The 23,635-nt window shown below is 32.5% G+C and overlaps 1 protein-coding gene across 1 annotated transcript in view; it reads left to right on the top strand.

Annotated features, from left to right (window-relative positions):
- Positions 1-4,983: 4,983 nt before the first annotated feature.
- Positions 4,984-23,635, top strand: part of LOC145243515 (NADP-dependent oxidoreductase domain-containing protein 1-like) — a 28,579-nt gene continuing 9,927 nt past the window's right edge. The window contains exons 1-3 of the mRNA XM_080106482.1: positions 4,984-5,231; positions 11,680-11,870; positions 14,963-15,298. Of these exons, the coding sequence (XP_079962608.1) occupies positions 5,002-5,231; positions 11,680-11,870; positions 14,963-15,298 (757 nt within the window). The 5' untranslated portion in view covers positions 4,984-5,001. The remainder of the gene's footprint in view (positions 5,232-11,679; positions 11,871-14,962; positions 15,299-23,635) is intronic.

The raw sequence follows: 23,635 nt of genomic DNA, 5'->3' as shown, positions 1-23,635 counted from the left end.
ATCAGCGACAAGTAAAATTTGCTGACCATTAAACTCAGATATCAGTTGCAATATTTTAGAATGATTTGGTTGAGTGTTCTTTGATGACCATATATCTTCCAAATTGATTAATTATGTGCATAGTGAGAAAAATATATCCATTAAAAATTTTGAAATCAAGAAAAAAGTTTCTTAATCTTAAATATTTTGCAATAAACAAATCCGTTATTTATTCTCTGAGTTAGAATAAAAATAAAAATAAACGCAATCGCTTGAATCCTTATATAACTTGTGCATCAATTGAACTCCGATTTTATTTAAGAAAAGAAAATGGATAAAAGAAACAATAATAAAAGAGACAATGCATACAGGTCCGAATGCAATTAATAAAAAGAAATATTTAACACTAAAAAATCTACTCACAGTTTTTACAGACAAAAAATAATTCTGGATCATTGCTTTGAGTGTTTTGTGTATTTTGCTTTTTAAAAAAAAATTTTTTTTAATCATGTTCACCCCTTACAAAGCATATCGCCACTTGGACGTAAGGAGCTACTATTTGGGGCCATGTCTAGGAAAGATTAACAAGATATTTGTTTATGTTACATTTAAACTTCTGCATATCAGTATAGCCAGGGAAGCAGGCAGCAGGAAGGTAATTCCAAAGCCTATCTGTTCGAGAGAAGAAACTATTAGAATAGAAAACTTTCTGGCATTTAGGGACAACAATAGTTAAGGGGTGAGATCTTATTGCTAAGCAGGATTCTCGGGGATATGTACGTCGAGGGGGGTACAAGTGAAACAAATTCATCAGAACACATTCCATTAAAATATTTGTAAAACAGGCACACTTATGTAGCATTGCGTCGATGAGACAGGGGCTGGAGCTTAGTTGATAAAGTGGGACCGATTAGATTGACAACTCTTTTTTGGACTTTATCTAAGAGGAAGAGACTAGTAGTAGATGCATCAACCCAGATGTGCCTTAGCGTCAGTCCCTTTTTTTTTTAGAAGTAGACAACATTTTTTTTTTAGCATAAAGATCTCTTTTTGGGGGCTTTGTAAAAACTTAACAAAGAAAGATGCAAGCATTTTTTTTTTTTTTATAAAAGAGTTCTTATTTTCTTTTCTTATTGACATTTGTCAGAAAGTCTATTGAAAATAGTTCTTTTGGGTTTTTTCTTCTTTTTTGGAAATCTTGCCAGACTGAGGAAACTTTTAGAAAAACAGTTCAGTGTAGCTCTTTACTCGGGAAAAATTAAGAATCTGAAATGGAAAAATGCTGAAAAACATAGGCTAAAATAGCTAGATATAGCTTTTAATATTCTTTTTTTCTTCAAATTTATATTACGAATTAAAAATCATTTGAACTCAAGAAACCTTTTGTTAACTTTCTTTTTAGGGAATACTCTGAAACAATCTTCTTGCTTCATTCTCTTATATTTTTTTTTTTTTTTTTTTTTTATTATTATTATTTATCATTAAAATAAATAATTAATACTTTTTTAATAATTTAGTCACACAGACTACAAATTTTCAGATTTTTATCTGAAAGATCTGAGTTCCCCCTCATTTAATATTTTGGATCTCTTCCAAAATATTTTAAAACAAATATTGCAATATTTCAATTCTTCTTAATATTTTGAATCTCTGTCAAAATATTTAATTCTTTATCCAGGTTAATTTCCTAGTAGAAATTTTTTTTTACAAAAAGATATCAAAAGCTCAAATAAATCAATTTTGAGATCAATTGTCTCGACTTGTTAATACGTTTTCATTTCTTCTCAATATATCGAGTTTATTTAAAGGAGAGAAAGATTTTAATGAAGAAACATTTTTTTAAAAAGTGGAAATGTTTCCCCAGAGACTAGAAAAAGCTGAACTAATCTGCTCAGAGATATTTTCCAATCTGACAATTACTAATCAAGGAAACATTGATGTGCTTTGTAAACATCATGTGACCCAAAACAGCCAATGAAAAGGCACCAAAAAGATCGTCTGCCGAATTGAATAACCCGCCCAAAATCACAAATCTAAAAAAATCTTAAATCCGTTAAAAAGTAAATTTTACAAACTTTCTTTTCTTGCTGAGCCCTTCAATTTTCAATAAAATAAGCCATTTCAAATAAATTCTGAAAATATCAAAATATTCAATTATTATGAAAAAAAAAAACAAAAAAAAAACAGCAAAGCAATAATTTAAAAAACCTGCAAACATTGATTAAGAGACCCTTCGACGGCATTCTACATAGAATAAGCCGTTGTTTATTTATTATTTAAAATAAATTCTTTGGTAGTTTTTCGTTGGTGTTCATCTCACATAACCTTATAGTCATTTTTATGTCATCTCCAATAAACGCTATTTCTTGCTTTTAGCTGACATTTTCTTGCTTTTAACTGACGTCCGACTATCTGTTCCACCCAGTGCCGCTGATGTCCAGCTAACTCTTCCATTGACCAAACATCCAGCTATAAGTTCATGCTTCAAGGACCCAAGAATTTCAACCTCGCGAGACACTCGTTGTCGCTCCAGCTGATCCATTGCTGTACATTTTATCCTTTTTCTTGGTAAACAATAAAACACCCTATCTCTATCGTCTTAAACCAAACATCTGTTTTTGCCGTTACTTCTTTACCTTGTGTTTACTTTTTTAGTTGTATGATCGATTGGCATCTTCACACCTTTCAGCTCTCTGCCGCAATGCCCTTAAAATGCTGTTTGGTTAGAAACGTCTAGTTCGGAAATCAGTGATAATTTCATGTTGAATTTATATTCGAAAGATCCACCCACTGTAAATTCTAAAATCATTTTTAAAAAAAATTACAGCCAACTTTTTTACAGTCTTTACATGTAATCACTTAAAAAAGTAGAAGCCCAGTTTTGTTTTGGCGTTATAGACAAATTTACTTTATTTTGGTGCTTCTTATAGCCTCAGTTTTTATGAAAAGAATTAGGGGTGGGAAAGGATGCCGTAGAGGCCACAACAAAGAATGCATGAAATGGACAACATTGGAGGTGTGTGGATTCTGACTCCATATAATTAAAGACAGACAAATATTGAAGGTTGAGAACCGATTTTATTTACTACCAACAATTTGTATTAGGAGAGGCAAGGTGTTCGTAGAATGGAATGTGATTTAACAAAGGAGATGAATGTTCGTAAAATGTTTGTAGGTATGTATGAATCGACAAGGAATGAATGTTCGTAAAATGTTTGTAGGTATGTATGAATTGACAAGGAATGAATGTTCGTAAAATGTTTGTAGGTATGTATGAATTGATAAGGAATGAATGTTCGTAAACTGTTTGTAGGTATGTATGAATTGACAAGGAATGAATGTTCGTAAAATGTAACTTATCTTTTGGACGATGGAGATGGTTAGGGTAGGGGTCGGTCATCCTGCTGTCAGTGATGCATGTCCTGGCTTGTAACTGGAAAGCGAGTGACTTTTTCATCAGCAGCTAGCAGCCCGGTGTCTTCGTCTTCTTTTTCCTCCTCTCTTCTTTGGTTTGTGTGAATTAGGCATTGTTTAGAATTGAAGGCGTTTGGCCCATAACATGAGAGTGTAGTCGGCTTCAGTTCACTGGTGCCTTATTTCTTTTTCTTCTTCATCTCTTTAGGTCGGGTGGGAGAATCCGTCCATGCGTTCACTGACGCAGCAGGGCGAATCTCCTTTTCCCACTTTTTGGTTCCCTCAAATCCCGCGTTTTTATAGTGGAAAACTGGCTCCCAGCGACTGTGATATTTGAGGTGTTTATTTTAGGCGTGGAGATCTGCCATTAGTCGATAATTATTTTGTGGTTATCTTATTTTTTTTTTTCTCAAGCGGAAGCGATGCGTGGAGCCATGTGCAAAAGACGATTTTTCATTTTGTCTCTCATGGTGGATGCATTAACATCCGGTTTTGCTGCTAATTCTCATCATGTTTCCACATTCTACACTTTATTGCCGAAATTGGAGACGCCATTTTATTTCACGCACCTGCTGTCCAAATCCAAAGGAGAAATCAGTGTTTTAAACTATGGCTGAAGTTAAAAGTAAATAACAAAAAAATTAAACTTCCGGAAAGAACTATGAAAAAACGTAAATAAAGAAAGTGAAAGAGAACATATATCCATAATTGTTTAATTGGAAATGTTTCGATTTAATTAATGAAAACGGGAAGGTTTTTCATGAAACATATTTTTTATTTATTAAAAACAGAAAATGAAATGACATATTCATAATTGTTTAAACTGGGCGAGCGCCATTTGAAAACCAAAACATTTATTGTATAAAAATTTATTAAAATATAATTGTAAAAACATTTATCGAAAAGTTTGCGTAAGAAAATAAATATAATTTTAATAAAACAATTTTGTAATGAAAACAACATTGGATTTTTATGAAATAGTTTTTGATTTTTGTGTTTTTTAAAAAAATTTTTCAAACGAATAAATAATTCTACTCATTAAATAAAGTAATAAATGTTAATTTTAGGCTTATTTATTTTTTCCGGAAGCAATCGTTTCGTTCTCCAGCTTAATTTTTTTGTTATTTATTTCATGCTTCTTCCCTCATAGTTTAAAATAATGATTTCTCCCTTGCATTAAACTGCAGGTGCGCGAAATAAAATGGTGTCTCCAGTTTCGGCGATAAAGTGTAGAAGTACCTTTATTTCCCCCCCCCCTCCGAAAAAAAATATCGATATATTGGTACTTATGCAGAATAGGAACTATGCTAAAATAATAATATTATTACTTAAAAACTTAGATGTAACGTGGGGGGGGGCGTTTTGTAACCTATTCTTTCACCTATTTGATTTTAATTTAATCAGCAAAGCTACTGTAAAGATTTAATTTAATTAGAAAATCCTATCTTAAAAAACAAAACAAAAATAGCATAAGTACAGATAATTTTTAATTTCCTACATTTGATTTAATGATGCCATGCCGCCCGAGTTAATTTAATAATTAAATTAAACCCGGAAGAAAAATATATTTGACATTTTTAGTCTCTGCACCGTTGTCATGGTGACAGCATGGCGGCAACTATACGCAATGGCGACCGGGCGAATACGGCTAACAGCAACAAATCTCTCATTGCACTTCCAAATGACATAACCTCAAATCTTGAGTCCATATCTTTTGAAGCGCTTTTCAAGGACACGTCAATCGACAAGATACAAGCGTTTCGATCCCGCTGCCATCTTTTACACGTCTCCGTTTGTGTTTATGCTGTTTATTTTGCGTCCATTTTAAATAAGACCAAGTAAGTTGAGTTCAAGAATTGTGTCAGATATTCTCGCCCATTTCGCTGGATCTTCGTCCACATTTTGGATGCAAAAGCAAAGTCGGCAAATGTGTGGTTTAGCGGCGTAAATTATTTGACAGACAAAAAAATTAGAAAAACTATTTAGTTTTATTTTAAAAAAAAAACACATTATTAGACCCTAAAGCTGAAATAAAAAACCCCAAAATTTCATTTTTATTATTTTTTCAACATTTTTTATTAGACTAAATGTACGACAATCGAGGCCGCCATATTGTTTTTAAAATTTGGCCTTTCTAAGGTTTAACATATTGGACTTTTTAATGTCAAATTCGGCCTTTTTTCACACGCTTTCATTACCGAAAATGGTGGTCAAACCTGTTCTAAGAGCGTAAAAAAGGCCAAATTTAACCATAAAAAGGCCAATCTGTCAAACCTTAGAAAGGTTAAATTTTAAGAGCAATACGGTGGTTTCGAATGATGAAAAAAATAATAAAAATGAAGTTTTTTCTGGTTTTATTTCAGCCTTTGGGTCTAATAATGTATTTTATATAAAAATAAATAGCTTTTATAATTTTTTATCTGTCAAATAATTTACGCCGCTAAACTACACATTTGCGGCAAAGTTGGCAAAGTCACTAAATTACGTCGTGAGTGGATTACGAGAAAAAAAAATCTGTGTAGGCATTTAAAAAAAAAATGTTTTTTTGTTATAGTCAGCAAACTTACTTTCTAATTTTCTGTGGAGACTACCGGAAGCGGTGACAAGGCAAATCAGTTTCTTCACTTTTACTGTTCTTCAGTATTTCTATTGTGAAGAAGCGATTTATTGAAATAAAATATAAGAAAAGGACATTCTGAAAAGTAAACAATAAAAATTAACAAAATCATATAAATAAGAACAACACAATTAGTCTTTGTTTGCACTTTTAATAACAAAATTAAAAAAATAAACTCGAGAAATGCACGATTAAAATGTGTAAACAATAATAGAGTAAAAATCAAGATGGCTGTCACTCGCAATTTCGCAGAACAAGTAGCAGCCTAGACCTTGCAATCAAAATCTAAGAGTGAGTGAAACGGAACAAACTGAGGCAAAACTGACAATTGTTATTAATATTTCTATAAGTAAAAGAAATTAAAAGGAAAATAATTTAAACATCTTTTATTTTTACGTATGTAAAAGAAATGCAAGAAAAAAAACATGAAAAATAATTTTTTTCTTTTTTTTATGAAGGAGTCATCACTTATCAAGGCCCGGAGGTCACTCGAGGATAAGAGTTAATGAGTGTACAGTAGTCAATGGGAAAATATGGTAATCGTTAATAGTAGGAATTGGATTACTTAAGGGGATAGCTCATTAAGAACTTGTTCATGTTGGACTTAAAGACGACCATATTGTAGTCAGCTGGAAAACAGGAAAATGGAACAGAGTTCCATAGGCGTGCAGTTCTAAGAAAGAAGCTTTGTTCATGGAATCTACGTTTAAGTTTAGGCACAGATAAAGAGTGGGGGGAAATTGTTGATAGTGGTTTCTGCTAAACGATTTTTATTTTAAATTAAAAAATTTTTATATTTTAGAATGACAAATAAACAAATTTAATTTTTCATTTAAAATTTTGAAAAATTTTAAATGAAAAATAATTTATGTAGAATAAATGCACATGATGCAACAAAAGGTTTTACTAAAATTATTTGTGCACACTCGCTTTCGCCACATAAATTCAGAAAGATACGAACTAAACAAATTCACCTAAGTCCCGTCAGTTTGTTCCGTTCCACTCAATCTTAGTTTTTGATCGTAAGGTCAAGGCTATTTATTTGCTCTGGATAGTGACAATTGGTATGAAGGGCTGCCCCTACACTGACCAAGGTCTTATATGTGGGGTTGCCCCCACACATGGTCTTTGCTTGACACTTGTTGCCCAGGCTGTTTTTTGCTCTATCAAAATTGCGGATGGCAGCCATTTTGATTTTTACTCATTCAATGTTTACACATTTTAATCATGCATTTCTCGAGTTTAGATGAGTAAAATAAATTAACTTTTTAGTCCAAATTACTCCTCCTGTAATAATGTTTAAAATAAGAAACGTTTTTAATGTCTACACAGACTTATTTTCTCATATCACCCACAAATCGTATTTAGTGACATTACCTAAAAGTTATCTATTTTGACAACTTTCATTCATTTTTGCATAATAAAATCCTCTGTAAAGAAAATCTCCCATGCATTAATAAAAACTTCTATTTTATGTTGTTAGATTTTCTTAATTTTATTGAAATTCAATAAATATGTAAAAAAAAAAAACTTTCAAAAAAAAGGGTACTCACATTTCATTAGTAACTGTCCATAACTACTTGTAAATTTTAAAAGTCATTTATTTTGTGTAAAAATAAAATAATTTGGGCTACAATCTTTGGTCTCATCCCTGCCAAACTTTCACAAAAAGCACTCCTCTAGCTACAACCTCTATCAACAATTTTCCCCACACCTAATCTGTGCTTAAATCTAAATGCAAATTCCAAAGTCACTGGAAAAATGGTTGTGTTATTCTACTGCTCCAAAAGGTATCTCATTCCTGGCGCAATATTCTGTCTGTATAAGAGCCAAATATGTCCTAAAATGGAATACTGTTGCCACATCTGGGGATGAGCTGTTCAGAGTATCCTTTACATGTCTGGACAGAATTCAATGTTAGTTTCGAAAACTGGTGGGTGATGCTCTTTTCTCCTCCCTGCAACTTCTTTCCCACAGAAGAGAGATTGTGAGCCTGTCTCTGCTCTATCATTATTTTCATGGCAAGTGCTAGTCTGAATCGTTTAGCTACTATAACAATTTCTCCTACTCTCTATCTGTACCTAAATCCAAATGCAAATTCCATAAACAAATCTTCTTTCTTAGAACTGCCTGCCCGTAGAACTCTATTCCACAGGTTTGCTTTCCAGGTAATTACATGATTGTCTTCAAGTTCAATGTAAACAAGTTCTTATTGAGCTGATCCTTTAAATAATCAAATTCTAATGAATTTCCAGCACTAATGATCACTGCACTGTCTCAGTGACTACCTTGGGCTCATTGAGTGGCCTTCAGACCTTGATATGTAGTGACTCCCTTGAGGAAAAAAAAAATTCTCATGCTGTCAAATAAATGCTATTTCTTTCTTTAATAGAAAACTAAAATCTGTTAACAGAAAAGATGATCACTGCAGATGTTTATTGTAACAATTTAATCATGTACAAATTGTTGAAAATGTCTTCTTTTAATAAACTCTTGTGGATTATTTTTGATGACTGTTCTTATCTCGACAAACAGTAGTCCGATTAATCCAACTAATACAAATTATCAATCCTCATCTTGGAAATTCCGAAATGTAGTAGAGCTGCTACATAAAAATGAAAAAGCATTGTCTATACTGTGATTTAACTGATATATGTCAGCTTATGAAACTCTTGTATAGATTAATAATGAAATGAACCGTATCAGTTGTGATAACTGGTGTTTCCTGAAGGCTTGTAGCTCTTGGTCTATTTGTCTATAGAAGTCAACCTTTTGTTTTATGTATGATCTATTCATTGTTTTATGGGAGACGGGTACTCATAGAACATGGGTCCAGTTTTATTTATTAAGCAAACAGAAATGGCGCCCTTCCACAGTATAGTAATCTAAAAGCAAGCACTGCAAAAGAAATTCCATAAAAATAGGATTGTTAAGGTGAAAAATTATTATATGGAGCACATTTATAACTGATGGATTTTCATTTGTTTGGAAATCTAATATATAAAGTAAAGTCAGTCGTCTTCTCTAGTTTTTTTTAGTTTTTTATCCTGGATATGACCTTAAACTGTATCCAGTGGTGAGACCCCAGATTGTGGGCTTTGGAGAGTGTGGAACCACCCTTTAATTGCCATTGCTCCCAGGTCCACTCTGACCCGGAGTGGTAGTACCTGTTAGGGTCCCAACTATGGGTTAAATAAAAACCGACTTGAAAACAACAAATATATCCTATTAAAAAATTTTTCTTCAAAATCTTTGCATTCGGCATTAAATAACCCGAAAAGGGTTGATATGCAGTAAAACAAAAACAACCAAAAACAACCACTTTTTTTTTTTTTTACTCATGTTCACGTCTAAGGCATATCACCACTTGGACGTAAGGGGCTACTATTTGCAACCGTGCCTAGGAAAGATTAACAAGATGTTGGTTTACGTTACATTTAAACTTCTGCAGGTAGCAGGAAGGGAATTCCAAAGTCTAAGTGTTTGAGAGAAGAAACTATTAGAGTAGAAAGCTTTCTGGCATTTAGGGACCTCAACAGTGAAGGGGTGAGATTTTGTTGCTAAACGGGTTTGTCGGGGATATGTATGTCGAGAGGGCACAAGTGCAACGAGTTCATCAGAGCACATTCCATTAAATATTTACAGCTACTCATTTATAAGTGGCAGGGGATTTCAAAAGTAAATTTATAATGTTCTGTGTCTATTATGTTTCTGAATTTTTCACATAAAGATTTATAATTCGAAAATCTTTCTGTTGAACTCAGGAAGTAGCATAAAATTTTGAACGGTACTCCTTATTAAATCTATGGAGGTAGCATGCTCTCGTTTCATTGGCCATGATTTGATATGAGTCTTCAGTAATTCGCAATTGTATTTTTAGTATTGCTCATACTGGGTACCAAACCTTCAGCCTCTACAAAGTCCCGTGGCGTAATAGATAAAGTACTAGGTAAAATTCAGTTCTAAGTGAAACTCCTCTGGAGGTTGAAGTTTCAATCCTCAGTGCGGGCGACACTCAAAATACAATTGCACATTACTTAAGACATCCATCCGATCATGGTTAACAGAATAAGAGCACGCTACCATTGTGGATTAAATAAATGCTTCCATCTGAAATTCTGTGCACATTCCTGAGTTCCATAGAAAAATTCCTGAGTTCGACAAAATATACTTGAAAAAGGTCAGAGTTTACATTGACCGAAACATTGTGAAAATAACATTCACAATAACAGTAGTCAGAATAAACCACATAATACAAATTTTATGTTGAGTCTGTTAGTCATTTATAGGATCCAACACTACTTGAAAGAATTGAAACAAATTTTACATGAAGCACCCTTGAGATGTCAGGTGTATAAAAAACAATTTATCTATATAACAGTTGCAAATTAGTAATCCCTTCCTGCACTTCACACCACAGCACTACTCGACTACAAAGGTAAGAAAAGAAACCAAACCACCTAACTGCTAAAATTCCTCAACATATACACCTGACTAAGCTGGTAAAAACACACTTGAGCGGGATTCTTTTTTCTCTTTACTAATGACAAAGACGTTTGTCCTTTGCATAAACAGCAGCAGTCCTTTCTGCACCAACAACAAAACACATGCAAACGACATGGTGTTCAAAACAAAAGCAAAAACATAATTTACGTGATTGAAATAGGAATTGATTACTTACATCCATCTTTCAGTCACGTAAATTAGAAATATATCTTTCAATATGATGTGTTGTTTTTTTAAAATAAGATTAGTATAACACGATCAGCCGGTCACTGGCTTCACGTGTTACACTAATTGTCTTAGAAGTGGTCTCATGAAGATGTGAAGATGGCCAGTCATTAGGTAGTCTGTGTATCAAGAAGAAAATCATACCTGATGTGGGTGTTGCCCCTTTATTCTCTCAAGATGACTCTTCACCCTGGTGGCATTCTGGTTGAAATTTTCTTTCTTTGTCCTCCGGACCATTTCGTTGTTTGATGGAAGCATCCATGACAGACTCAATAAAACACACAACATGACACAATCATAATATTTATGAGAAATCTTAACTATTTTATTTCTATACATAAATATATTACAATATTTTACAATGTTTTACAAAAAGGATCAAAATCAATTAATACTTAAACTTTAAAAATTATTAGACTGAGCTAGCTACATAGATAGTATTAACTAGTGCTGATGGAAAGGGGATGCCCTCTCCCGTTCACGAAGAGACAGAAACATGCGTGCTTAGCCCATGTCATCCATCCGAAAAAAGGGTCGATCTAGAAAGGGAATTCTGGGATTGCATTTCTTTGTATCTGTACGCTTATGGCCAAATCACCACCCGGCCATGCTGAAGAGTGTGTTAGCAACTGTGGCACTGAGATATAGCGCCACATTAGCTTGTGCTACTATAAATAGTAAAATTGAATCTGCATATAGAACTCATGACAGAGACTATAAATTGTACTGTTTGAGTATGTTTACGCTTCTAGGCTTGACTTCCAGCCAGTTCCAAATCCTCAAGTAAGCTATTCAGTGTTTCTTTTGTTCATTCTATGTTCTTTGTTTAGTTCCACTACTATAATTAATTAAATACAACTACAATTAGCGAAAATGCAATGATGTTACAGAAATTAATCAAATGCTAAAACTATCATTTTTTTTTTTTTAATTTTCAGACAATTGTTGAGTTCTGAGACATCTTTCTTAAAAATCCCAATCAGCTCCAAGAAAGAGGAGAAGCCATGTCTTCGTGTCGGAATAATTGGCTGTGGAAAGATGGGGCATCAAATTGCAAAATCTCTTCTTTCTATTGGTGGACTGACTTCCAGAAACTTGCTAATTTCAACGAGAAGACCGGAGCTTTTAAGTAAGTCTTTTAACTTTCACTATTGATATATATTTTATATTTCATATAAAAGACTAAAAATTGTCTACCTTTGCCAGCACATGTTCTCCCCTGCTCGACAACAATCACTGACTCCAACGCTGTTTCCATAATCTTTTTTTTATTTCATCTTCTCTTCTGGCCATGTCATTGTTTCTCATATTGGCAGCTGCCAAGGAGGTGCACACGATTCACAAGTATAAAAAAAACAACTCCAAACACAAACTCAAGAGAAACAAAAGACTCCATCATATTCTGTATTGAGCTCTGGTTAGTGTGTGTGACACCAGCGCAGGAAACAGCCCTCTAAGTGCTAATGTCCACATTTATGTCTTCAGTCGAGGTTGTGTTTGTCAGTTGCTGTCAGCTTATCTCCATCTACTTCAAGCCACAACCTACGTTCGACTGTGTCAAACTGGAAACTGTCCTCAACTGTTGCAAACTCAAGACTGACTGGAATATTGTCAGAACCAGGTGCTTTGCTGGAATCAAGGTTCTTGATGAGTTTGGCTTCTACCCAATCATGGCTGATGGAACAAGAGCATGCTACACACTGGATTAAATAAAGGGTTCCATTCAAAATTTCATGCAAATTCCCAAGTTTGACAGGAAGAGTCCCGAGTTTTACAAGATATACCTGAAGAAGCTTGCAGGTTACATTGGCCAAAATGTTGTGAAAATAACACTCAATAGTAGTTTGAATAATCCAAATAATCCAAATTATCAAATCCTCATTTCAAAAATTCAGAAAAATTATTATTCCTGTTATAATCTGGCATTTCATAAATTCTTCTTGAACTATGCTGTATGTCTGGTCTTATAGCTTGATTGGTTTTAGAGAATGAATAAGAGTTGCAGTACTTATGCATGCAGTGTAAGGATCAGCTATCGGTGGAATCGTCTGAGTGGTTTATGGAAAATGCTGGAAGGTACTGAAACACTGAGAATCTTAACCTTAATACAAAAATCATGAAGAAAACATTTGTTTGTTATCACTTGTTTATTATTTGAAAAAAAAAAAAAAAAGAATCTATATATTTATTTTAATTTGAAAAAAAAAATTCCGAGGGTCAATAAAAAAAATATTTAAAAAATCACACTAAAAAAGCAAAAGAATTTTTTGTTTGCTATCAGCTGTTTGTAATAAAATAAACTTTACATTTCTTGAATGTTATCAAAATATGAAGATCCAAAATGAATTTTGTTTTATTTCTGAGAACAGCTACAACAGAATTTCTCCCCTGCAGATTGCAACATGGTCGTCTTTACATTTAATGTGAACAAAAACTCATTAAAAACTGTCCCAATAGGTTTTCAAATAAAATATTTGAAAATATTTTCAATCCTCTCATAATATTCTTCATCATTCAACTAACAATACAACCAACTTATTCACCCTTATCTTCAAGTGACTTTGGATTCTTGAAAGAATTGTTCTTATCTTGAGTGCTACTTTTCACAATTTTGGTCGATGTAACTGCCGACCTTCTTCAGGTATATCTTGTTAAACTCAAGAATCTTTCTGTTAAACTCTGCAAGGACCCATAGCATAGTGGATAAAGTACTTCGATTGTAATGTTACACTCTTTTGGAGGTTGAAGTGCAAGCAAATACTCAAAATACAATTGCGAATTACTTAAGACTTCTATCCAGTCATGACTGATGGAATGAGAGTATGCTACCTCTGAGGATTAAATAAAGGGTTCTGTCTAAATTCCATACAGATTCTCGAGTTTGACAAAATATTCCAGAGATATACTTGTTATCAAAATGCACCAAAGAATTTGACAAAAAAATTGGGCTTGGCATGGTCCAGGTCCCTAATTTCCATAAATTATGTAGATTACAAAAAAAAAGTTAATAGTTTAATATTATACTTTGTAAATGTTTCAGTTCGTTTTGAGTCAAAGTCAGAGTAAAAATAATTATTCATTGGTTGAAGTTTGAACTCGCAGACTTTTTTTTCTATGAATTAGTCAGTGCCTCATCTATTTGTTTATTCCCAGGTTGATTCCAATCTTTGATTTTGGGAAAGTTATTGTCCCATTTCCATCCATCAAAGCCATAGTACACGAAGTGGCAGTGCTTCATTTGATGGAGTTTTACTAACTATGTACAACAATTTAAGGCACGACAAATATATGACAAAACATAACAACTGCTCCTGCTGATTCTCTATTCATGTGATATTTAGGCACATCATTCGAGCAACCTGGGATTCTTATGTCAAGAACAACAAGAAACAACCGATTTTAATTTAGATAGACTGGCATGCTGGTTTTTTTTTTTTTTAAATCTTATTAAAAATTAATCAAGTTTTCTTTTTTTTAAACTGATTAGCTGAGTCTTAAGGAAATTAAACAATTTGTTGATATGTTTACTTTTCATTATCATTTTATGGTAAACATTTCCTATTAAAAATACAAAAAATACTATAAAAAGTAAACAAATATTTTTTTCTTTCAAGTATTTTTTCTCTTTTTATGTTTGATTCATTTTTTTTTTTAAATATTCATCTTAAGTCTGAAAAAAACAAAACAAAGTTGGTTATTTTTTACAAAGACTTTTTGGCCCCCCCCCCTAAAAAAAGAGCCATTTATTGTGCCTTTGTCATACATAAATATTACAAACGTCATTTGATGAAAATGACTGTCACCATTAATAGCATTGGGCAATTCATTTTGTCAATTCTACTCAGTTAGCAGTGGTCCTCCTCTCGTATCAAGCTCTGACTGAAAAAATCAGTATATTTTATATAGCATTCATGCTTATAACTCCTGACTATAAATATAATCATCCAAATCTTTGTGATTATACCCAGCAGCACAAGGTGGCAGCACTTCATCTGATGAGGATGACTGTTATCACAAAGGGAATTTCATTTTGCAGATCACCTACACAACATTGGAATTATCAAAACTTTTTGGCTGGGATCAAAGAACTGCACAAAGCTTTGATTTTCAAGATCAAGGACTGTTTACAATTATCCATTTTTTTTTTTTTTATCTTACGGCTATGGCATGCCTATAAAATCCCGATGAAACCCAATCTATTTTTCTTTGTTATTATTTCAGAAGAGCTAATCAATGAAGGTGTAACTTGTATCAAAGACAATACTGCTACCTGTGAATTTGCTGAGGTATTAATGCTGTGCGTTTCGCCTACACAACTTCCCCAGTTAGCCAAAGAAATCAAGAGGTTTATCCGACCAGAATGCATCATCTACAGCATTGTAGCTGGGATGCCAATTTCAAGACTTTCATTCTTCTTGGATACAACAAATATCGTAGCACCAAATCTGTCCTGGAATGAGGAAATGGATGGCAGCAGTTGTTGGAATTATGGAGAAAATATTTCAGCAGTTCTGAAGAAAAAGAGTATTGATAAAATTTTGCCCCAAGAAAATTCAGGTAAGAAAGTGTTTTTTGTTGTTTTTGTTTTCATTACTTTTATCTATCTGCAAAAGAAAAACATATGCATGGAACTTGACGCCATGACAGGCAACTAAATAAGGACAAAATATGCCCAAATACATTACACACGTTTTATTTACGCATTGCCAAATGTAATGAAGATAAGTGACAGAATATACAATAAAAGGGTTTTACTCATTCTCCTGATGGTCTTTACCATACTAGATAGGTATAGTGTCTAGGAGAGAGTCATATTCATCCATGTGGAATTCAGCCCACTGAGAGGAAAGTTTGCTTTCACCTGGCATCTGTGTCTCTCTTTCAAAGGGGAAGTAACTCATTAGTGTCTTAGCAACCGGTGTTTATCTTTATTCCCTTAAATATATTTTTTTTTATATTATGTCATTTAATTCGTTTTTCTTTTAATAAAAAAACTAAAAAATTATTTTGGGAGTTAGATTTTTCTCTAGATTACTAACCGATCTTTTCCATCATCTCTTGAAAAATAAACTTAAATCTGTATGGTCCCCAAACTGATGCCTTTGTTTTTGAATAAAAGGTTATGAAGCAACTTTAGTAAAAGCATTAATGACAGTTTTTTTTTTATCTTGTAAGTAGTGAAATAATATCTCAAGACAATCGCTAGATTTTTAAGTTTGCCATCTGAAATTGAAAAAAAAAAAAAAACTAGCCCCAAAAGGTGTATTTTTTCACTCCTAAAACACAAGCCCCAGAATTTTCCCAGGGTCAAATATTACGTTTCCAGATGTATATCCATGTGGTCTTGTTTTGGAGTAATTTTCAGCAAAATCTAATGGTTGGAAAAGATTCTATATCCCAAAGAGTGCTATTTTTGGCCATTTTGAACCTTTTTTTTTTTTTTTTTTTTTTTTTTAAATAAAACATCCGAGAATATTACATTTCCTCTCTTGGGTAGTTGTAACTTCATGCAAAATTTCAAAAAAATGTAATAATTAGTTATTGAGAATTATGGAAACGAACAGATGAGGGTGAATTCTATGGTCCAAATCCAACTGAGTCGGTGGACCAATGACCCAAAAAGGGATGGCAAAAAAAATAGTTATCTATAATATAAATCTTGCATGTCTGTTTAAATGTATGTATGTATGTTTGTATGTCTGCCTAAAACTTTCGACAGAGGCGACGGATTTTCTCAAGATCAGTATCATTTTAAAGCTTGAACCTTCGGACGACAAATGTCGGAAAAATTGACTGAAAACATTAATTCCTTCACCTTTAACTGGGCACTTTTCTACAGGGAGGGGTCGCTTTTTTCGACAATATTTTCAAAAGTCATCCCCTCTTTACGATTGATTAGCCTTACTTTAAACCTTTGCCACTTCCAGTTTGGCAATGGGTGCAACAGCAAAGATGTCACATTTTTTTTTCACATTGTTTTCCTCCTCCGCGGTATGGGTTCAAGCCTCCCTACTACCACTTTTTTTTTTACCTCTACACACCTCCAAACACTCGGGCAACGCTGAGCACCTAGGCTAGTATTATAGAGAAAAAAAATTATCGAATTGTAAATATTAAATGTAGTTATCCCAAAGAAAAATTAGCATTATCAATCCAGTTAGAGAATTTTTTAAATGATAAAGAATTTCATGTAAAAGAAAATAGTAATAGTAATCCAATCATGATTAGTAGTGGTTCTCCTCTCACATTAAGATCCAAATCTATGACTGAAAAATTCAAAGAGATTCAGTTTATTTTATAAAGCAATTCTGGTATCTGATTGGTTAGTTCTTATCATCCCAGGCTACGTGCAAAGTGAAAAGTGTCATTTTTGCACTGAAAGAACGGTCAATGTATATTTGGGCAGCATCTCTTCTTGAAGACATATTTCTTTAAATATTACAGATGACTTGTTTCTATATTTCTTGCATGTAAAGTCATTCTCGTAAAAAAAAAATGATCTAAAAATGGAATGGCAAAAGAAATAACTCTATCATAGATAAAAGAAAATTATCCAATTGCGAATATTAAATGTAGTTATCCCAAGCGAAACCTGACAGCATCAATCTAGTCAGAGGAGCTTTGAATTGTAAATAATTTTAAGTAAAGAATGGTAGTTAGTATTAATCCAATAATGGTCAGCAGTGGTTCTCCTTTTTATTTATTTATTTGCGGACTATTATCCTCATCTTTTATAGTTGTTGTTTCACAGCGTTTCGGCCAACAATTCCTCTGGCCTTCATCAGGTTGTTAACTGCGACAGGATAGGAATGCTGAATCTTCAACTGTATCTTCAGTAATTACTGCCTTCCATAGTTGTCGTCTCACCATCTTTTGGTCAACTAATCCTCTGGCCGGATTTGAGTAGGATTGAATCCACTGTCTTCAGACAATGCTCACCTGGAACTGTAGAAATGTAATATATACCAGTAGTTCTCCTCTCATGTCAAGATGATGATTGAAAAATTCAAAGAAATTCATATGTTTAATACAGCGTTTCGAGTATCTGATTGGGTTGTTCTTATCACTCCTGGCTATACATACAATTGTCCAAATCTTTGTGATCATGCCCAGCAACATAACCAATTAAACTACTGATGCCGCTCATTTGCCATTGGTATTGCAAGCTAGTTGAAATTCTGATCTCAACAATCAATTCAACAGAGACTGGGTCATTTCCGTGGTCTTTTAGCTGTCGGGTTGAGGCATCTGTTCTGAGTAGACCTAGGAGGTCCATCCTCCCAAGCCTTGCCTCCCAGCTTTTAAGTAAAGTAATTTTATTGCTTACTGTCTGAGGCGCCTTAGGACTGCTCAGGCGTTTTTGCAGGACTACAGTGCTCCTTCTGTAGGGACATTGACTTGATTCTGCCCACTTTCTGATCTTGTCACATTTTCTTGCAATGGCAGGAACATAACATTATGCCAAAAATATTGCAAGAATATCTCAGCAATGTTTTTTTTATTTAAGATTTTTCAGTTTAGTTTGTTTGTTATATTTTATTTGGTGCTTGTGCAGTGTAATTCAAGTTCAACATATGCATTACAGGTAAAAACACCATTACCTACTTATGTGTCATGTTGAAATTTGTTTTTAAATCCAAAAATTACAAAAAACGATCGAGTAGAAGATCTGCTAGAACTATTTTTATTTTTTTACAAAATTATATTGATATTAACGATCCACCATTTTCTAAAATGCATTTTTTAAAATCAAATTACACGACATAAACACCTTTATTTTATTTTATTTTATTATGCTTGTAAAAAAATATTTAATATATACCCTATTTTTTTCTTTTATAAATCTCCGATGTTTACAAAACAAAACATTTTGTAAACCAATTATTTAAATTACGGTTCTGAATTTTTTAGGTGAGGATTGATTATACATACTATTTGGATTCTTTAGACTACCGTTCTCATCTTGAGTGTTATTTTCATGTTTTGGTCAATGTAAGCTCCGACCTTCTTCAGATGAATTTTGCCGGACTCTGGAATCTTCAAACAGAACCCATTACTTAATTCAGTTATAATGTTACACTTTTCTGAAGGTGGAATTCTCAGTGCTGCATGAATAACACTCAAGATGAGAGCAGAATAACTCAAATAATATGAATAAACAATCCTCATCTCAAAAAATTCAGAAACGTAATATCAATTCGGTAAGGACATGTTTTGTAAAAACTAAATCTTTGTAGGCAAGTGCGCATGCATATGTTTTTTTTTTTTAATTTAACCGGAAGTAAAACAAAAAAATCTAATATTATGCCAAAATATGTCCTTTTTGATCGTTCTAATTATGGGGTGACTTAAGACTAATTGATCCAAAAACATATATTTTGCTTGTTAGATTCTTGTTAACTTCTGGCATTATGTTCTAGCAATTAATTACTCTCTCAGTAAAAAACTTACAATATTTATTAAGGTTAGGATTAGGTTTGGCAATATAAAATTACCAGACTTTTTAGCCGATTGAAAACTGGCAAAATTATAGTAAGAATGACTGCCAAATTGATGATTGAATACGAGTGAATTTTTACTCATTTTTGCATTAAATACTAATCCCTATTAATTTCTAATTATGCATAGAACAGATACCATAATACTTAATTTGCTGCACCTGATCATAACAAAGGTCCATACAAGATATTAGCCAGATTAGCTCAGCAGTTTCTGAGAAAACTTATAGAATAAATGGCATTGTAGTGACTAAGTAGAACAGACAGATTACGAGAAATATAATTATCGATTGTGAAATGTCCGTTTATAATTATAAATGATTCATTGAAATCACTTTATATTACGAATTGTAAAACAGTTGTGATACATAATTTTTGAATCTATAATAATTCTGTTGCTATATTATTTTAATTGGAATTCATTATTGAGATAAGTATTATTTATTAATTTTTATTTATTGCGGACTATTATCTTTTCTAAGTTGTTTCACCACCTGACGAAGGCCAGAGGAATAGTTGGCCAAAACGTTGTGAAACAACTAAGAAAAGATGAGAATAACAGTCCGCAATAAATAAAAATTAATTCTGTTGCTATTTTAATCTTTTAAATTTATGAAATTAAAAGGTCAGTTTCATTGTCGTTTTTTTATTAAAAAAATTGTATTTAACAAAAAATCTCACCTGGTTATTTAAAGGAAAAAAGCCAATTATTACAATTAATAGTTAAATATTTTGGTTAAAAATATAATGTAAATAAAAGTTATCCATTTTGTCACCACTTATCTTGCTCTCTGTCTGTCTTTCAAAATTAAATACTAAGTTTTGTTTTAGTGAAGCAGTCATTACGAAATTGGGTGCAATTGTACTATAATAGTGAAATTTGGAAAACAAAAAATTGATTAAAAAAGAAAAAAAAAAGAATGATATCTCCTGATTTTTTTTTGTATCGATTTCAACTAAAAACAATGGTATCTACTTAAATTAGCATGTCAGAAGTATTTAAATATTACTGCATTATTTAAAAAAACACAAGTGAAAAAATGTTGCCATATTTCTTTGGGGAGATGTGACATAATAAACAAGGGAAGTAACTCAGTTATGCTAAAAACAAGGCAAAACGCACAATTTATTTTTAAAAAATGGCTATAGTTACACATTATTTACCTCCACTTGGAACACTAGTGTTTTTTTAGCCAAATATATTATTTTCTTTAATAATTATTTTCGACCCTATTGTTTTGCATAATTTTTGGATATATTCATTACTGTAACATGACAGCTAAGTAGAGACCATTGGTTTACCTTGAAATTCATATATTGAAAATTTCGAATTTTGCTATTACAGTAGAACCTCAGGATACGGTGGCCCTAGGATATGGTTTTTTCAGGTTTTGATGTGGAATAAAATGTTTTTCCAGCTCCTGGTTATGATATTTGCCCTGGCTTACAGTGTTATTTATAATGATATTTGATTATATATATGTGTATTATATACTGTACTGTATTTTGATACTAATTTTTAATGCCGTATCCCAGGGTTCTACTGTATAGTGTAGCTGCACCTGAAATTGAACGAAAAGTAAATCTGTCATAGAAAGGTTATCTGTTCTTGGAGAGAAACATTGAATCAGGGTTGTCTGCCCTTGCAACTAAACTCAAACTGTTTATGTGATTGTGATGATCCCTAATGATGGACTCCATCTAGGGTTATAATTTTTAGATGGGATAACAGAAACACAAATAGACCGAGGCGAGTGAAAATATATATGCATATTATTTATATGGATAAAAATATATTTTTATTCAAGTGTATTTTAGGAGACATAAAAAAAATATCAACATAAACAAAAATGAAATTAAGTTAAAGTGCAAAGAGCGCATATATGTTTGTAAAACAAATGTTGGTAATGTATAATGGTCGCAACCATGGAAAAATATGAGAAAAAAATCTGTTTAGGTATTAAAAGTAATTTTATGTTGTTTTTATTAATCATAACTAAATGGCAAATTATTTTCATTTAAAAGACCAGTTTGTATTATGCATCTAAAATTGAGAAAAGCCTGCTTGAAGAATATAAAGATTATATAAATAAGCGAAATCACAAAACATCAGGTCAAATTTGGTTGTCATTATGTTTTGATTTCGCTTATTCTATAATGTAGATCGTTTTCAAGCATACTTTTCTCAATTTTAGATGCATAATGCTAACTGGATTTTTAATGGAAATGATTGCTTATTTAGTAATATATAACGAAAACAACATAAAACTATTTTTGATGCGTAAACAGATTTTTTTCTCATGTTCTTTTATGGTATGCGTTCGATTTTTTTCTTGCGTTTTTCCATGGTCCTGACTTTCATGCAATATCCAAGTTTTTAAAAAATATAACTTGTCCTCAATCATTTGATATGTAGTATTTAATGAAAGAAAATGAATGATCATTTCGAACATAAATTATCTTTTTTTTTTAATATATTATTATAAATTGGTTTAAAAAATTTATTTTGCCTTACTCATTTGTGACCTATTTTCATAAAAAGCTTAATATTTCATCTATTTAAAACAAGTTTAAACCAATTTATTTTATTGCAAATAGTCACTGAGTAAAATAATTTGCGGTAGCCATTTTCATTTAAGAAATTATTAAGTCAGAGCAAAAGTTTTTGCTGATTTAAAATTTCATCTTGAAAATGAAAAACTGTTTTTTTTTTAATCTTTATTCATAGCAATAAAAACTTTTTTTCTCTATAAATTGATTACATTTGTTGACAAGCTTATAAATTCCTTGTAAAATTTTTTAGGTTTTGATGTGAAATATGAGTCTAACTCGTGTTCAATCTCCTTTCGTGATGTATATTATTTAATTGGAATTCATTATTGAGATGAGTATTATTTATATTAATTTATTTATTGCGAACTATCATCCTCATCTTTCTTAGTTGTTGTTTCACGACGATTCAGCCAACTATTCCTCTGGCCTTCGTCAAGCGGTAACCGTGACGGGATAGGAACTCCGAATCTCCTAACTGCATTCTCAGCAATTACTGCCATCCATAGTTGTTGTCGTCTCGTCACATTTTGGCCAAGTAAGCCTCTGGCCGGTTTTGGGTAGGATTGAAACTGCTATCTTCAGACAATTCTCACCTGGAACCGTAGAGATTTAACGTCTCTATCAGCTTAATGGTTTTGTAATCCTAAAAATAAGTAATAATCTGAAGGAGCTAGGTCAGGAGAATATGCAGGATAGTTCAAGATTTCCCAAGCAAATTCTTGTAAGAGATCTTTGGTCAGCAATTCTGTAGGAGGATAAATATTATCATGATGGAAGATGACCTCCTTTCTGCTGACTAAAGAAGGTTGTTTTCAGGTCAACATGGGTGAGAACATTGCAGAAAAATGAATGATGCTTTAATAATCTGAAAAAAAAAAAGGTGTAATGCAAACATATTATAAGGTATTTACAGATTCTCTTCCAATTTTCGGATTTTAATCATGTGAAATCACGCTTTGTTTCCTTTTGATGGATTGATTTTTGCTATTTCTTCTGATGAGTTAAGGGCAAAATAGATTCACTGATTGATATAATAATTAAATGATTGATTTTGCGCTACAAAACAGATACTGTCAAGAATTGTAAATGTCAACTGAATTCAAGGAATAAATTATGAGATGGTCAATATCATGAACTTTGGAATATAGAGTTAGAACACAAATTTAATAATCAAATAAATCATTGTCTTATTAAATATTACAGTGAGATAATATTTTCAAGACGATCCTAGCCAAACAGGTAAAGCTCAATATATAAAAATAGAGCAAAACACAAGCATAATTATAAAAGTTAAATTCTGTAGATTAAAATATACATAAAGATATACTAAATTTAAGAATTTATTGTTTGAAACAAGGAATATATGGAAAAGAATATATTCCTTGTTTCAAACAATAAAGTATAACTTACGTATATCTTTATGTATATTTTAATCTACAGAATTTAACTTTAACAATTATACTTGTATACGAGGGGCGTGCAATAAGTAATGCCCCTGACCCACTTCCCATAGCATAGAGCAATGAAACTTGGCACAGTTATTAGTCTTTCTCTACATAGGAACCACCCAGAGTTATGTATTTCTCCCATCATTTGATGCAGCTCTGGAGACCGTTTTTGTAGAACACCCCAGGTTGGTCCTCCAACCACGACGTGACTTCAGAAATCAAGGCTGAATAATCTGGGAAATGCTTTCCTTTCAAAAACAACTTCATGGCTGGGAAGAGGTGAAAGTCAGAGGGTGCAAGATCAGGAGAGTAGGGAGGATGGGGGAGGATTTCATAACCACACACCCGTGCTTCTGATCTGGCGACATGCGAGTTGTAGACCGGAGCGTTGTCCT

The sequence above is a fragment of the Euprymna scolopes genome, chromosome 22, assembly GCF_053919585.1.
Source record: "Euprymna scolopes isolate OS-2025 chromosome 22, ASM5391958v1, whole genome shotgun sequence".
In the NCBI taxonomy this organism is placed as follows: Eukaryota; Metazoa; Mollusca; class Cephalopoda; order Sepiida; family Sepiolidae; genus Euprymna; species Euprymna scolopes.
The sequence above is the reverse complement of the archived record's forward strand: the minus strand, read 5'-3'. Positions and strand labels throughout refer to the sequence as shown.